Genomic DNA, 16,461 nt, shown 5'->3' on the forward strand with positions numbered 1-16,461 from the left:
AAAAAAAAAAAAGGGTCAATTCCGACTTTGCTGTGACAATCTGGCGCTTCTGAATCAGCTACTGTTTTGTTATTAGTTTAAGTATTTGTTATTGACTGTTCAAATGCGGAGTTTTGTGCAGCGCTGAGTAACGCGTTTTGTGTGTGTGTGTGTGTGTGTGTGTGTGTGAGAGAGAGAGAGGGAGAGACAGGGTCACATCACAGTAGAGTCAGCTGTCTTAACTGCGGCTTGTGTACTGCATCATTACTGTGTCTGTCACGTGACTCTGTTCCCACATTATTTACTGTCTTTACATTTATTTTGAAAAATTATGCGATTATGGTAAGGGGCATTACATTTCCGACGAGTGCTTGCGGTGTTCGGCCAATCACAATGCACTGGGTCAGCTGGCCAATCAGAGCAGACTGCGCTTGTCGGAAGGAGGGACTTTGTAGAAAACGAAGCGTTTGAGAGAGGCGGGGCATAGAGGACCTACAATAATGTACAGTATTTGAAAAATAATGTGTTTTTTGAACATTAAAGCATGTCAACATATTCTGTTACACCAAATACACAAAATAATGATCTTTAAAAAAGCATCATATGACCCCTTTAAAACTTTCATTTTGGATGCGATTAATCGTTTGACAGCACTAATATATATATAGTGCAAAAAAAAACAGCCTAGTTATAGTAAGACTTCTTTTCAAAACATTGCTGCGTTTGCTTGTGTTTACTTTACGCTAACATGTCAACTTCTGGGTTAACCAATAGTGCTGAGTGAGTGTTTAGATTAAACAATGGCAGACGGGGAGGTGGGGGAGGAAAGGCTGATAAAAGTGTTTGGGAAACAGTTATCACTGTTTTTCCAATTTCATTTGCTGCTGTTAGTGATGCAAAAATTGCACACATTAGCTTTCTTTTCTTTGTGTTGTGATATAAGACTTTAGCTTACCATTACACTATCATCTAATCTACACTTGCAAAAGCACTACAGTCACAGACTGTTTGTTTATTTGGGGCAGAAGCCACAGTTAACATGGCTACAAGCATTTCCCAGGTCTTCTGAGTTAAATACGGGGCCAATGGGAGCCTCCAGCCTGCAACAGCTGTTAAGAGTGATAGAGAATCAGAGAGAGAGAGAGAGAACGGTGGTCTATGTCATCAGCAACCTCTTCCTAATGGTTCGCTCCAATCAGTGTCTAAACAGCAGGGGGATTTCATAGAATCACGCAACATTTCAAAGCACAGAGATACTAATAACAGCAGCACTCCATTTATTCAAAAGATGCTTTTCTGCGAAGAGAGCGGATTAGGGCTGATGAAATTAGCGTCGTATGAGAGCAGGAGCTGCTTTCTGCTGATTCGCTGTCTCAGCTTCTCACTGACGTGCTGTTTTCGCCGTGTATTTGAGCGGATGATTGGTGCTGACGCAGAGAGCACTTATATCAGTGTCACCGTGGGGCAATTCAGACATTTTAGCTTTTGCGAGTCGAAGAAGAGGTCAAAGTTTGGCTGATTAGCATTGTCCAGTTAGCTCCTGCTGATAGATGCTATAACTATATTATCTGGGGCCAAAAACATCTCTCTGCTTTCACAGCCATGTTCCTGTGTACAGTGGCGGCTCGTCGGGGGAGGCACAGCTTCCCCAAAATTTTGAGGTGAAAATGGGAGGAGGATGATTTAATGTTAACACAATTCATTACAGTTCATATCTCAGAATGTGTGTTTTTTTGTTTGTAATTTCACAGCTATAATACCATAACATGTTAATGAAGTTGGAAAGCGCTGCTTTTCTATCGCGAATGTGCCGAATCTGCTGATGTAATTACAACCGCTAATGATATAGAGAAGGGGAGGGGGAGGCCGGGGGAGAGCTGAGCTCTCGTGCCTCCGTTGGTAAAAAAAATTAGCCAATCACCATCGAGTGTTCACTTTCAGCATTGAATATTTGATCGCCAACAGATTTACCAAGCTGTCATTCAAACAGTATATATACAAATTAAAAATAAAGGGAGAACACGCCTAAGCTGGATATAGGCTACAGCAGTCGGCTTAATTAAATGGCGCAACAGGCAGCTCTCTTTTAACACAGACTTTTAAGAAGAAATGGATGTTTGCTTCAAGTGATAGGCCAGGTAAGTGAAGTTGTATTATCTTGCTGTATGTGTGTCGTTTTCTTTACGTGTTCTGACTAAAAGCAACCAAAAAGCCATTTTAAAGTGGTTAAGCAAATAATAATAATAATAATAATTGGCAGTCCCAGACCAATACAATTAGTGTGCCTCCTCTATTTTAAAACCCACGAGCCGCCACTGATTACAAGAGCCATTCTCTAGTAGTTCTCAAGCACACTGACCACCTCTGTTGGTTTTAAAAGGCAATTAGCTTTTAATGAAACTAATGAAACCATAATTCAGTGGTGTTAAACCGGTTTTGTTTCAGGATCCAGATTTTACAGTGGACAAATGGTGATTCAGCACACTCGATTCCATTTCGATTTATCGTGCAGCCCTATGTAATACTTATAATTTTGGGATATGTAATTATATATAAAATATGTAGGCTACTGTTCAAAGATTTTTGTGTTTTTGAAAGCTTTTTATGCTGCATTTATTTGATCAAAATACAGTAAAAACAGTAAAATTCTGAAATAATATTACAATTTAAAATAACTATTTTTATATATTAATATTTTTTTAAATGTCTTTTTATTCCTGTGATGGCAAAGCTGAAATTTCAGCAGCCATTACTCCAGTCGTCAGTGTCACATGATCCTTCAGAATTCATTTTAATATGATGAATTGGTGCTCAAGAAACTTTTCTGATTGTTAATGTTTTTAATGTTGAAAACATTAATGTTTTTCAGGATTCCTAGATGAATAAAAAATTTTAAAGAAAAAGAAATTCATGTTGTTAATATCCCTAAATAATATACTACAATTCAAATGTTTGGGGTTTGTTTTTATAATGCTACAAAATATTTCTATTTCAAATAGAAACAAACAAACCCCAAATTTGTAGTAATGTATTGTAATATGTTATTTAGGGATATTAATGAATTTCCTTTTCTGCCGCCTTTCACGTCACAGTTTCTGGTCACATGGCTTTTACAACTCTGAGGATTAAATCTTCTGTTCCGAGAGCGCCTGTGAGAAAAGATGGCAGAATTTGAACAACATAATTCCGAGAGACACTGCACCAGCTGAGCAACTGACATTGAAATGAATGGGAATTCTATCTGACAGCTTTCTCCAGACCTTGGGAGTTTTTTCTTTCTTTTTTTAAAGAGGGTGAGGGGTGTTTTAAAAGCCAGGATGTGACCAGCCTTCCTGCGCTGAAGGTCAAAATAGTACAGATCATTTTTTTTCCTCAGACCAAGTCAAAAGAATCAAGACTTCCCAGGCGACAGGGAGGAGAGAGGATTCAAGAGATTCTGTTTTTAAAAAGCTCAAGGCCAATGTGACAGGAAGTGGTGTCAGTGACATATATATATATATATATATAATTAGACATCCGTAGCCAAAACCATTTTTCCTCCAAGGATTGTTATGGCTCAGCTCCCCAGCGCTCTCCATGCATCATTTAATGCATCAATCCTTTTTACATCCTGAATAAATCTATTCTTGAGTACCCTCTAGGATCAGAGTTTCTTCGTCAATAATTAAGTTTGAATTTCTGATTACCCTGGGCATTTCAATTCCTCGCACAAATATATTAATGTGTGTTTTTATTTTATTTTTATTTTTTTTTACAGCATCAGTCCTGCTTCACATTTATAAGAAAAAAAGTGGTCAGGTTGTTAGCTAAATTTCAGTAATTAAAATAAAATATATTCTTTCAATTTATATTATAAATATTACATATAAAATGTAAAACTTAAACTTAACTTAAAAATTTGACTAAAATAAATAATTGTAAGCACATAAGTACTGAAATACTAAAACTGAAATAAAAATAAATTAGAGCTAAGTAAAAATATTTTTTTAAATATCTAATAAAGATATAATAACACTGAAAATGATGACAACGATTATTAATTTTTGTGTGAACTATGCATTTAACTACATTACTGTCCTAAAGCAGATGGCTCACCTGTTTGAGAGGTAGCAGCATAAACTCCTCAGTCTTCGATACCTCTACAAAGTGCTGCAGGACATACTTATGAGCCGACTTGAGAAGGTCGCTGCAGGAGTGAGTGTCTGCAAAGCCACGGATGCCCAGGCAGTTTGAGGGGTCCAGCTGGCTGAGAAGGAATTTGCAGCAGGCATCTCTCACTCCGTTGAGCTGCAGGAGACTAGCTGCAGGCAACAGGGTCTGCTCGAGGTTTAGACAAGATACAGTGGGTGAAATTAAGGAAAACTAGAATAAAGTAAGTGAATCTTTAACATCATTAGGCTTTCTTAAGGTGCGGTCACATTAACTGAGTTTGCTTACAACATTTTGTGATCGAAAATCAGTCATTTCAATAATATCCCACACAATCGGGAGTTTCGCATGAGTGCAAAAATGTCCCTCATGCAGATTTCACAGATGCATTAACCAAGAGAAAGCTGCTTGATTCGAAAGTTTTTACATTGCTACACTACTGACAACAGACTTTTTCACAAAATGTTACTGAAAATTTGGCTTATATGACCACACCATAAGGTCAATTTCCTGTAAAATAACCACCACATACACTACCAGTCAAAAGTTTTTGAACATTAAGATTTTTTATGTTTTTTAAAGAATTCTCTTCTGCTCACCAAGCCTGCATTTATTTGATCCAAAATACAGCAGAAGCAGTAATATTGTGAAATATTTTTACTATTTAAAATAACTGCTTTCTATTTTAATATATTTTAAAATGTAATTTATTCTTGTGATCAAAGCTAATTTTTTGTATCATTATTCCAGTCTTCAGCGTTACATAATCCTTCAGAAATCATTCCGGGGGTAATGATTTCTGAAGGATCATGTGACTGGAGAAATGATGCTAAAAATTCCGCTTTGAAATCACAGGCATAAATTACATTTTAAAATATATTCAAATAGAAAACAGTTATTTTAAATAGTAAAAGTATTTCAAAATGTGACTGTTTTTGCTGTACTTTGGACCAAATAAATGCAGGCTTGGTAAGAAGAAGAGACTTCTTTAAAAAACATTAAAAACCATACCGTTCAAAAACTTTTGACTGGTAGTGTATGCATATGCTCTTTTGAAACTGCACAAGTATCAGAAGACCTTCATTTGCAAAGATGCAAATGGTTGGCACAAACCGTCTGAACATCCCATCTTGGTAGTACCTCACAAAGCAAACAGGATAACCTCACACAATTGTGAGTGTGATATATACATAATGCACTTCAAAAGACACTAAAGGTGACATACCTGCACATTTCCCTCTCCAACTACAATTTCGGCAGTGTAGGCGTACTGCACCAGCTGCTCCAGAGCCTGAGGGTCAATGTCATGCAGGGTCACATGGGTCTGACGGCTCTCCGACATCTCATCTGCAGAGTCACAAAACACAGTAGTGATGTGTCGTTCGCAAACGAGCTGGCTCTAAGAGCCGATTCTTTGTAGCGAACGAGAAGAGCCGACTTCCGTCGACGGAGAGCCGAATCTTCACCCGGAGCCTTCTATTTTAGGCCAATTTAGAAATTGTGAATGGTTTGTGTGTTGGCAAGCAATTTTTTATTTAGTGTTATAAAAAAAGCCTTATTTTTATGCATTTTTTCGTAAAAAAAATAAATAAATAAAAAATACACATGCGGCTAATCACATGGGAGGACAGACTAGGATCATACCATTATGTGAAAGAAGGAATGGGGACACAAGCTCCGAAGATAGCGAGTGTAGTGGTACAGGCCAGGTACACAGAGCGACAGAGAGAGACAGGGGAGCCGGATTTAAACGCAAGCGCGTTGGTTAAGGTAGGAACACACTGCAATTTGTTGCAACATCGGTCCCCTCAGAGAGAGCCTTCTCAAAAACAGGACAAATAATCACAGAGAGGAGAAATCGCATCAGCACATCCAAGCTGAGGCATCTGATATTTCTGAATGCCAACCTGCACTAAAGACTAAAGTGTTAGGCTATTATTAAAGTTTATTAAAAATGTTAAATAATAGTATCTGTTTTTTGTAACGAAAAAAAAATGCATGAAAATAAGGCTTTTATGAAAACACCGGGTGTTTGACAATACCGTTATGGCCCGTTCACACATGCAGTGGCCTCTGGAGGGCGCTGAGTAGCTGAATTGTCCGTCAAAGCGGGTGCCCTAAAGTTATTGGTACTGCTTAACTGGCAATAGCTTTTGAAAATCTGATCACAAATGGGCTGAACATCTGATCAGAGTTCTGAGTCTTTGTGCTGTTGGATGCTAGCAGACGTTCCTACTTGACTGCTGTATTTAACTGTCATCAGACAGTGGATCACTGTCTGTACTCCCATTGGTGGTCCCCACATTTTATCATTTGCATGAACTTTGCTTGATTTTGAGATGTCGCCAATGGTCAATCATGTTCATGACACCGGAAACATTTAGAGAAAATTTTAAAAACCGCATTCCCCAGAAGAAAAATGCACAAACTCAGTGTGAGAACAAATTAGTCCAGAGGTTGTGGTGTTAAGCAAGTAAGTTTTGATATGTATAATGGTGTTTAAATCAGTGCGTTGTTATTAGGTCTAGTGTATGGTAAGTTCAGAATAGTTCATGGCTCTGAAGAGCCCACACTGTCCTGACTCATACCATCACACTCTAGTCTGAGGTTCAGTGGGACACATGAGCAATAGGAAAAACCAGGCACCTGCTGACCTGAGACCAGGACAGGGAAGAGAATAAAGCATGGAAAAAACATTAGGTGATGACAAACAGCAGGAAGGAAGGAAAGGCTTGAAAAGGAAGCTGAGGTAATGTACACATCAGAAATAAACACTACACAATACACCTTAAAGACCATGTGAAGTCAAGATTTGTTTTTTGTGACTTTTAGTTCATGTGTGTTAGCTTTGAAACCATCTAAATGGTAACGTGCTCCAAAAATGTCACAAAAATTATCTTTAATAATTATATGCTTTAAAAAACACTTATAGTAACATAGAATAAGACATACTTGTAAACATGGCATGGAAGTATGGACTGCAGGAGGCCAGCACCACCTTGTGTGCCTTGATCTCCTTGTTGGCCACATGGAGCACAATGTCACAGAGCAGGCCACGCTGCCGCATGCGGTTCATGGACACAAAGGAGTCATGGTAGTGGCGCTTGGAGTTGTGCGAGATGCTATGGCCATCCCGGTTCAGCAGCTGCATACCCCCCTCCATCATGCCGGTGCTCACCGAGGCCTGCTGGAGCATGGGCCTCACTCTAAGACACTAAAGGAAGACAGAAACACACCCTATAAAAGCATAGAGTTTTGTGGCTTTTAGTATACTTTGTCTATATGCTAATGCACTAGAAGTTGACAATATTTTTTTAACAGATATACAAATTTGAAATCTACACTCTACAAAAAAAAAAAAAAGTATTAATGACTCATCCTGCACTATTCAGATTTTTGTCCAATCAAATGCTCTCTAAAACTGACAATGTCCCGCCCCCTAATCGAATGTAACAGTGCCCGACTACTTTTTCAGTGGCCTTGGTTCTTTTAGTATTTTTCCTATTGGGATTTAATGGTCTATAAGCAATGAACCAAAATATAATATTACAAAATTTGATTTGCGGCAAAAAGATATTTAAAAATCAGACAAAAAAAAAAAAAAGGTACAAGACTGTGTACTTCCCTACACAACTATAGTGAATGACATCAACAAAAGCATATCATCATACAGTATACCATTTATTAACAACCTCACTCACAGTAAATTCCTCTATGGAGAAAATAAATACGAAATTTTACTTTCGAAACCAGGCTGTTTTTCAATAGGAAATAAGTCAAGACTAAGTCAAGGAAATAAAAAATGATTTCACAAGGGTTTTAAGAACTCTAATTCAAGCTAAAGCGAATTATTAATTAGCTGTTAGACATGTTTAACGTCTGTGCATTACCTCTAACAAACTTTGAGTTATTCGCCAGGCTGTAAATCCATCTTAATTTGTGCTTTCTTGGTTCACATTTCCTTTCAACACAGCATAATGGTGGCTTCAAGGCATTTTGAACAACGAGTACAGAATCATAATGGGAGAAGCGATCCAGGCCGAAGCGTTCAAGCATTAAATATCATGAAAATGATCACTTCACAAATTCCCACTCATTTTACAGCTTATAGCTACATATGGTTTGCTCCTCAATAGTCAGTGGCCTTTTCTCACTGGCCCGAGGCCTTGAAAGCTTTTTAAATTTGGTCTCCAGCACACTCACTGAATAAATAAACCGGCTGGTTGTTTATAAAAATGAAAGCATGTTCCAGCTGAAAGGACCAGTGGTATGGAAAGGTTGGACCAGGACACGTTGTGATGAGTTGGCCAGCCAGCTGCACACATTCAATTCTCCATCAAAAGCATCACTATAGAAACCAAGGTGCCCACGGTAGCATGTGCTGGTATCTGTCATACACTTCACTTTGAGTGGGATGGAGCTGCGTGAGACATTTTAAAGGAGGGTGATAAATAGCATTCCAGTTGACAAAGGTGGGATTGCAAGATGCCACTTCTTCTATATTAGTGTTGAGGTGGATACTGTATTAAAGAAAATCAAATACAGCACCCAGCAATGGGATGTTTTGATGAATAGAACGATTAAAAGGCACTGTTTTCCTAACAACACCACTCCAACTCCAAAGCATTACTCATGTTACTCCAAATAACAGCCGACAGGTGAAAGAGCATGAAAAGTGCATGGAGTCATAGGCTCAGTATTACAGCCAGCAGTGTGGCTGCCCACAAAATGGCTGTGGGGTTTCAGATGTATAAATCCTTTAGTTATACAAAGCAAACACTGCGGTCTGAAACCCGAGTTCACTAATAAACTGTTTAAACATGCAGAAGAGAAAAAACTGTTGACAATAGCTTTTGGTAGGCACTCAGCATAGGGTTTCTAAAGATGTCTCTGTGTGGCCCTTAAAAACAGTAAAAAATTGAGACACTCCAGCATTGCTGCTGAATAAAAGTTGTATTATGATGGTTCATTTCAGGCAATGATGCATTTATCATAAGATACTCCATTAAAACTAAACTCCCTTAACTAAAAATGTCCGTTGCAACCACAGTAAGACCATTGCTACTAGAATAAAATTGTACTCTGTAAAATAAAAACAAATTAATAATAAAATAAATATGACTATAATAATATGAAAGTTTTTGAAAGCTTTGTACACTGTTAGAAAAAGAAAGTATACTCATATTTTAAGATTTTACAGTAGTAGCAATAGCTGTAGTAACTGGTGTTTATCCAGATTGCACGATACATATAGAAATTGCACTTTTCTTCCTACATTCTAGACAAGCTGTTCCTGAATTTACTGTACAGCTAAAGACAATCCCTACAAACATCCCCAGTATCATTAAATCTGACTCAGCACACAGTGTGCCATCCAGACAGAGCATCTCTCCCCTCCTCCTCTGTTCTATACAAGTCATGCAGCACAATAACGCTGAGTATAACCAGCACTACCTGATCTGATGGACGCCCTTTCCTTTAGTTTCGTTTCTCTGCTTTATGAAGAATATTTCGGATTGAATCCTAGAGTGCAGCGGTTGAGTATCAAGAGTCCATATGAAAAATGCATAAAGCCTCAGTTTGGTGACGTAAATGAAAGCCGCATGAGTGCTGGAGGCTGACGTCACTTTTTAAGGTCGCGCCGGATGTTTGTTTTTCTAATTATTTGGCTCTTAAATTGGGCTCTGATAAAACTGCTCACATCCAAACAGAACTGAACATGGTGTCGTCGAGCAATTTGATAACCTCTATAATCGTTAAAAGCTACAACACAATTCTTAAATCACACCTCCTTAACTACAGTTAGTTAGTGATGGAAAGTCCGAATCATTTTCGCGAATCGGCTCCTTCTAACAGTTCGTTTCAAAGAACCGGTTCTAAAATAATTCAGCAATTATTTTACGTCATTAACTCAGTAGGTTTACACAAGGTCCCTGATATCATATACATGCTTTGCATATTACATGCTTTGAATATTCCAAGTAAACCATACGTTGGCACAAATGGCCGTTTATTACTTTTTTAGGTTACGAATACATGTTTTCTCTAACTTAAAAACTATTTTTGAATGCGTAATACATTTCATTCATTAGAATTAATCTTACCAGTTCATTCCGACATGTCCTAAAAAGGGGATTCGAGTTTCTGACGCGATTCGAATCGTTCAGAGTGGGTTTAATTGTCAATACGGTTGAACCGATTCATTGAAAAGATTCAAAACGTGGACTCAAAACAACGATTCGTTCTCGAATGGGAAATTGCTAAAACTCATTGAGCATGTATAGGAAATAAATATCTGCTGTCCACGTATATACAATAACTACACGTAAAATCATACAATAGAGGAATACAGTATGTTGCCTTATATAGCAGTATAATAAGAATCTCTTAGCTGATCTCATATTTTCTTTGTTCAAAGGGGATACAGTGCAGACATATAGAGATTAGTTGCACTGACAGCTGACAAATGAAAAGCATCGTTCAGCCCTCATAACATTTCAAACGCTTTATTAAACTACAGCACCAGACACGGAGAGGTCAATGCTCAATACATGAGCTTTAAACATGATCAACTGACAAACTGATGTCTGAACAAAGAGCACAACAATACCATGGAGAAATTTCATAACACTGCAGCTTTGACACGATGAGCATGTGTTTGCATGACGTATATTTATAATATTAAATGATAATTAAATAAATGTTGCTTTTATTATCAGCTATCTGGATGAGATCAGAATGTAAACTCACCACCTGCCGTCGTCTGTGTCTGATTGACAAGACTAGTTTCTTTATGTGTAGCGCTCTCTCCAGTTTTGTCCGTGTGTGATGATTAATTTTGATGCATGTAGTGATTTATTTAGCCGTGTGTGGTTAGTTGACATGCTACATCAAATGTCGCATCAACCCCGTTTTTATACAGTCTATGATCAAAACAGACGTCTGTCTCAGCTCTGATCGGCATTACTAAAAATTTTAATGTTCTGTTGAATATGTCACGCCCCCCACAAATGTGTCTGGGCTTTGTTGTTACAACGGTGCTAGTATGTGTGCTTTGTCTACCAACCTTTGTGGTGGGAGACCTGTATCGGTGGATTTTAGATATTTAGTGAGGTATTTTATATAATTTTTATGAATTTTATATATCGTCAGTGGCTGGAAACCTTCTGTAATTGGCAAAAAAAAAAATCCTGTATCACCTATATGTAGAGACAAATCAAATATGTTTATAATAATATTACCAAAAACATAAGTAATCAAAAACGTAGACATTATGACCTTTAGTTAAAACGAATGTGGGCTTTCGTTTTTGTTCTGTGCTTATTGCAAACGCAACGTTAACCAAGAGATCAACTCAGCTGAGCTGCCGAAAGCGGTGCATTGTGGGTATTGCGTCCCTTGCACGTTTCTTATCCAGCATGGCAGGGAAAAACAAGAGGTATGTGCCATTCTTAGCTATTTAACTTCGCATACATCATCATATATTATTGCTTGAGTTAAAGTACAGTGAACTTGACTGTATATGGAGGTGTCAGATCTCAATTCACTTCATATAACACTAATCTGATTATATGTTTGACGATAACTAACTAGTTTTAGCCACTGATGAACTAAAATTCAGCTGTCTTTGGGAAATCAACATATATTACTCAACATTTATGGAGAGAACATGGTCGTATTGACCGTAAATATATAATAGTTAAGTCTAAATTGATTTTTGCATAATCGGCTCCAAAATGAGTTTAGGAATAGTCATTTTCTGGTGTACTAAAACTACATGTGCTTATTAAGAGTTGGATGAATATTATTCTAATCTTGAGAAAATAAACTTTTGCTTTTGTAACTTAAGTATTCAGTAACCTTCCAAATGTAATTTCTAAAAAAACATTCCTTACATTTTCACTTTATAGTGGAAGGAAAGTTGTCTAACCATGCTTCCTTGTTAACACACTTGAGTAATTTTTTTGCTATTAAAAAAGCTCTACACATTACGAAATGAACAGCACTTTTGATTAATATTACACTCATGTTGAAGTTTTCTAGAACGGGGGTTTCTGTCTTTTAGATGTCATGGATGGACCCTCAACTATGATCATTTACATGCTAGGGACCCCCGTCCTAAATTTTTAAAAGGCAGCTAACGTTATATACTTTCATATATAAAGGCCTATTAACATATATAATGTTAATATGTATTATTTGGAAAATATTTAGTTTATATTACGTTACATCATAACTTTTTTTACTCACTGTAAGTGCTGCGATGTTAGATTTTTTTTTTCAAAAAAATGAAATTTTATTTTAATCCGTTCATTTATTTCAAATTATTTTTTTTATTTTTATCATCATCAATAAAAATAATAACTAAATTTGATTAAAACAAAAATAGATTAAAATAAATCTATTTTTGTTTTAATTAAATTTAGTTATTTCAATTTAGTTATTTTTATTGATGAAGATATTTATTATTATTTATTTATTTTTATTTTTTACACTGTTTTTCTCTAAACTTTTCCACAGACCCCCTAGCACTTTTTTGTGGCCCTTGGGGTCCCTGGACCCCAGTTTAAAATCCCCTAATCTAGAATGAGCTGTTTTATTCTACACAAGCTGTGTCATGCAGTTGACTGAGATAATAAATCAAATACATTTCCTTTTTTTTTTTACTAAAAGGGTGCTTTGTAAAGCATTAATGTACACATAAATGTAAACAAAACTAACATGATATACGTACTTGGGATGCAACTAGCTGAACACGTAGTAAACAAAAACTTACCGAATGCTTTAGTGATGTGCCATCTATGTGCAGGAAATTGGAGGATCTCAGTGTGGATGAGTTCATGTTATCTGGGTTTGATTCTGGTGAGGAAGATGATTGTGAGGATGAGGAATCAACACAACAGAAAGGGAAGATGAAGAAACCTGCACCTCAGAAGACGTAAGTATGGCCTTCGCATTTTAATGGTAATTCCAGTGTCCCATTTTTATTCCCATTCTCTGCTACATTCTACAAATGTTTGCTGAGTATATGCTATTGTTAGCACTGGAGGAAGCTTGTGAGATAATGTGATCTAACTCTAATCAACTGTGTCACAGGTCTGTCGGAAAGCAGGGCAAAGCATCTGAGCACAAGGACCAGCTGTCAGCCCTCAAGAGGAAAGACCCAGAATTCTATGAGTTCTTACAACAAAATGACCAGAAGCTCCTGAATTTTGAAGACTCTGATAGCCTTGAAGATGAGGAGGAGGATGAAGAGGAGAGGATGTACCACAAACTCCCTTCTCAACTGGAGGTCAGTCATTTAGTTCTTCCTATGCAACAAATTATTAATTACTTTTTATACTATAAATCAGAAGTTTACAATTAGCGTGAATGTGTGTTTTCCTTGGAATATGAAAAATCACAGTTTTTATGTGACAATAGGAAGCTGATGATGATGATGACAATGACGAGGGGGAATCAGGAAAAAAGGATGTGAAAAAGCCTAAAGAAGCTACCAAAGTCACAGAAGCAATGATTGAGAACTGGAGAACTGGACTCAGGGTAACATGTTTATATGATCTTTTATTCAGTGTGTTTTTAGTTAGGAACTTTCAGATGATCAGTATGAGCTCTTATTCATTGTCAAAAGAGGATGCTTAACTATACTGGATGACCAGTGTGTTTTGTTTTTTCCTTTTCTTTCAAGCTGTTATATGGATTTATATTTTATAGTAAATGCGACACCAAAAAACCCTGTAATGTAAATTTTCCAATGACATGGTTAGCTGTAGATTTTGAAACTGCCACAAGGGGGAGATATTGTTATTTCAGGTAAAGTCCCACTAATCAGTGAAATGAATGTTGAGGTAAAGGAGTAGGAGGACCCCATCACTACTGTTGAAAAGTTTAGGGTCATGTTGTTAGTTTTATTTAGCAAGGATGCAATAAATTGATCGAAAATTACAGTAAAGACATTTATAATGTTAAAAAATGCTTCAATTTTTAAAGGGGTCATATGATGCTATTTTAAAGATCATTATTTTGTGTATTTGGTGTAACAGAATATGTTGACATGCTTTAATATTCAAAAAACACATTATTTTTCAAATACTGTACATTATTGTAGTTCCTCTATGCCCCGCCTCTCTCAAACGCTTCGTTTTCTACAAAGTCCCTCCTTCCGACAAGCGCAGTCTGCTCTGATTGGCCCGTATGTATTTGCAGTACACAAGCCGCGATTGGTTACTGTGATGTGACCCTGTCTCTCTCTCTCTCACGCACACACACACACACACACACACACACAACGCGATACTGCATCAACACTACTGCGGTTCCTGAAGCCACGCCTTCTTTCTTTGCATGAACATTTGGGCGGCATTACGCAAATATTTCCACATCGTGATGTAGACATGTGGGGGCGTGTTTGAATGAGGCGTTTTAGCCCGGTCTGGATCAGCCTTCTCTTTTAGATAGAATAAATCCTTTTGTGGGAGACTTTGAGCTTTGCAACTCTGCAGATCTTATACATGCACAAATAGCTACATAACACACTAAAGAAAAGGAAAAATAGAAATCGCATCATATGACCCCTTTAAATAAATGCTGTTCTTTTGAACATTTTATTCATCAAAGAATCCTTAAAAAAATAGAACCACGAAACATTAAGAAGTACAACTGTTTTCAACATTGATAAGAAATGTTATCTGAGCAGCAAATCAGCATATTAGAATGATTTCTTAAGGATCATGTGACACTGAAAACTGGAGAAATGACTGCTGAAAATTCAGCTTAAACATTATAGGAATAAACTGCCATTTTAAATGTATTAAAATAGAAAAATGTTAAATTATAATAATTATAAAAGCTGTATTTCTGATCAAATAGATGCAGCCTTGGTGAGCATAGAGACTCAACACTAAAAACACACACACTTTTGAATGATTGTGTGTGTGAGTGTGTGTCTGTGTGTGTGTGTATATTAGGCTTGCCGCGATAGACGGTGCTGACGGTGATACCGGTGTTAAGCCGCAACACCGGTTACGTCACTTGCCCACCGCGTCACCGACCCCCACCGCCGTTTTGATTTTTTTATCGAAATAAAAATCATTTAGTTCAGTAAAAGAACAGACACTACAATTAAAAACTGAACGCGGATGCTCAATGCAGTTGAACGACAGTTGCATCACAGATCAGATTTCATTTCTCCAGTGAGAGTGAGTCGAGCTGACTGACAAGAAGAGTGAGGTGAGGTGAGACAGACAAGACGATCGCGGATGATTTAGTTTCGAAACGAAATGCAAAAGCGCCTGTTTGGCAATATTTTGGATTTTGAAAAGCCTGTTGACTTTTGCCGTTTATCTAAGGTGATCTTGGAAGTTTTTTTAAACATTCGTTTCTTATTGAATTGGTTCCACATTGTTTGCTGATTTTTACTTTATTTAAACTTTGTGTCATTTATTTATTTTATTTGACATCAAGGTGTATGCCGTGCCTCCAAGCTTTCTTACTCCTTTTGCTAATAAACGTTCTACGTTTCTTATTTATTTGGTTATATATTATACATGTTTACTTACATAAAGCTTAATAGGTATACAAAACTGGAAATAAGATTTCAACCAAATTTTGACATTTTATTCTCCAAAAACTTATTTGAAATCTTAAAAGTAGACACTTTACTTATTGTGCTTTCTATGGACATATAATCACTTTTGTAAAATTTTTTTGATGCGGACATCTTAATGTCTTTGACCCATATACATCTTGCTTATACTCTGATTCTCCATGTTTAAGCATAAAAACAGTAAGTGTAATACTGCTTTAAATTGTTGTTTAATTTTTTCCCCCAAAATTAAAAAGTTTTCTGTTTAATTTAATTGCAATTTTGTTTTTGTTTTTCTGTGCAAAAAATAAATTTACATTTTTCTCTGATTTACAGAAGAGACCCACTAAAATGTCATTCAGTGTAATAAACTTGTCAGGCATATTTACAACAAAAATCAATTTGACATTAAAAGACTAATTACTTTCACCCCAAATACTACTAAGTTGCTAAAATGTGCCACTATCCTAGGTTTTTTAAAACACAATAAAATTTAATATGCTCCCTTATTCTTTTATATATTTTAATATGTACACGTCAGAATAAGCATGTTGTTTGAATTTTTACATAAATATTGTGTTACACTGAATGACAATGTAACATTACTTCAACCAAATTTTGACATTTTATCCTCCAAAACCTTATTTGAAACCTTAATAGTAGACACTTTACTTGCATTTAATGTGCTTTCTATGAACAATAACTTTTGTAAATTTCTTTTGATGCAGACATCTTAACGTCTTTGACCC

The 16,461-nt window shown here is 36.6% G+C and overlaps 2 protein-coding genes across 5 annotated transcripts in view; one reads left to right on the top strand and one right to left on the bottom strand.

The window, feature by feature from the left end:
• klhl17 (kelch-like family member 17) overlaps nt 1-11,033 on the bottom strand; it is a 17,667-nt gene extending 6,634 nt beyond the window's left edge. The window contains exons 1-4 of one of the 4 annotated variants that reach the window (XM_016549070.1): nt 10,882-11,033; nt 7,081-7,342; nt 5,354-5,475; nt 4,075-4,296 (exon numbers count right to left, since the gene is read on the bottom strand). In XM_016549070.1, the coding sequence (XP_016404556.1) occupies nt 4,075-4,296; nt 5,354-5,475; nt 7,081-7,324 (588 nt within the window). In that variant the 5' untranslated portion in view covers nt 7,325-7,342; nt 10,882-11,033. Of the gene's footprint in view, nt 1-4,074; nt 4,297-5,353; nt 5,476-7,080; nt 7,366-9,582; nt 9,709-10,878 lie in introns of those variants that run through there. The other 3 variants (XM_016549068.1, XM_016549069.1, XM_016549071.1) reach the window with 3 other exon arrangements.
• Nucleotides 11,034-11,474: 441 nt separating this feature from the next.
• Nucleotides 11,475-16,461, top strand: part of LOC107737559 (nucleolar complex protein 2 homolog) — a 31,940-nt gene continuing 26,953 nt past the window's right edge. The window contains exons 1-4 of the mRNA XM_016549074.1: nt 11,475-11,566; nt 12,938-13,066; nt 13,225-13,420; nt 13,552-13,671. Of these exons, the coding sequence (XP_016404560.1) occupies nt 11,547-11,566; nt 12,938-13,066; nt 13,225-13,420; nt 13,552-13,671 (465 nt within the window). The 5' untranslated portion in view covers nt 11,475-11,546. The remainder of the gene's footprint in view (nt 11,567-12,937; nt 13,067-13,224; nt 13,421-13,551; nt 13,672-16,461) is intronic.

This window comes from Sinocyclocheilus rhinocerous, unplaced genomic scaffold (assembly GCF_001515625.1).
Source record: "Sinocyclocheilus rhinocerous isolate Xijiao unplaced genomic scaffold, SAMN03320098_v1.1 scaffold72, whole genome shotgun sequence".
Classification (NCBI taxonomy): Eukaryota; Metazoa; Chordata; class Actinopteri; order Cypriniformes; family Cyprinidae; genus Sinocyclocheilus; species Sinocyclocheilus rhinocerous.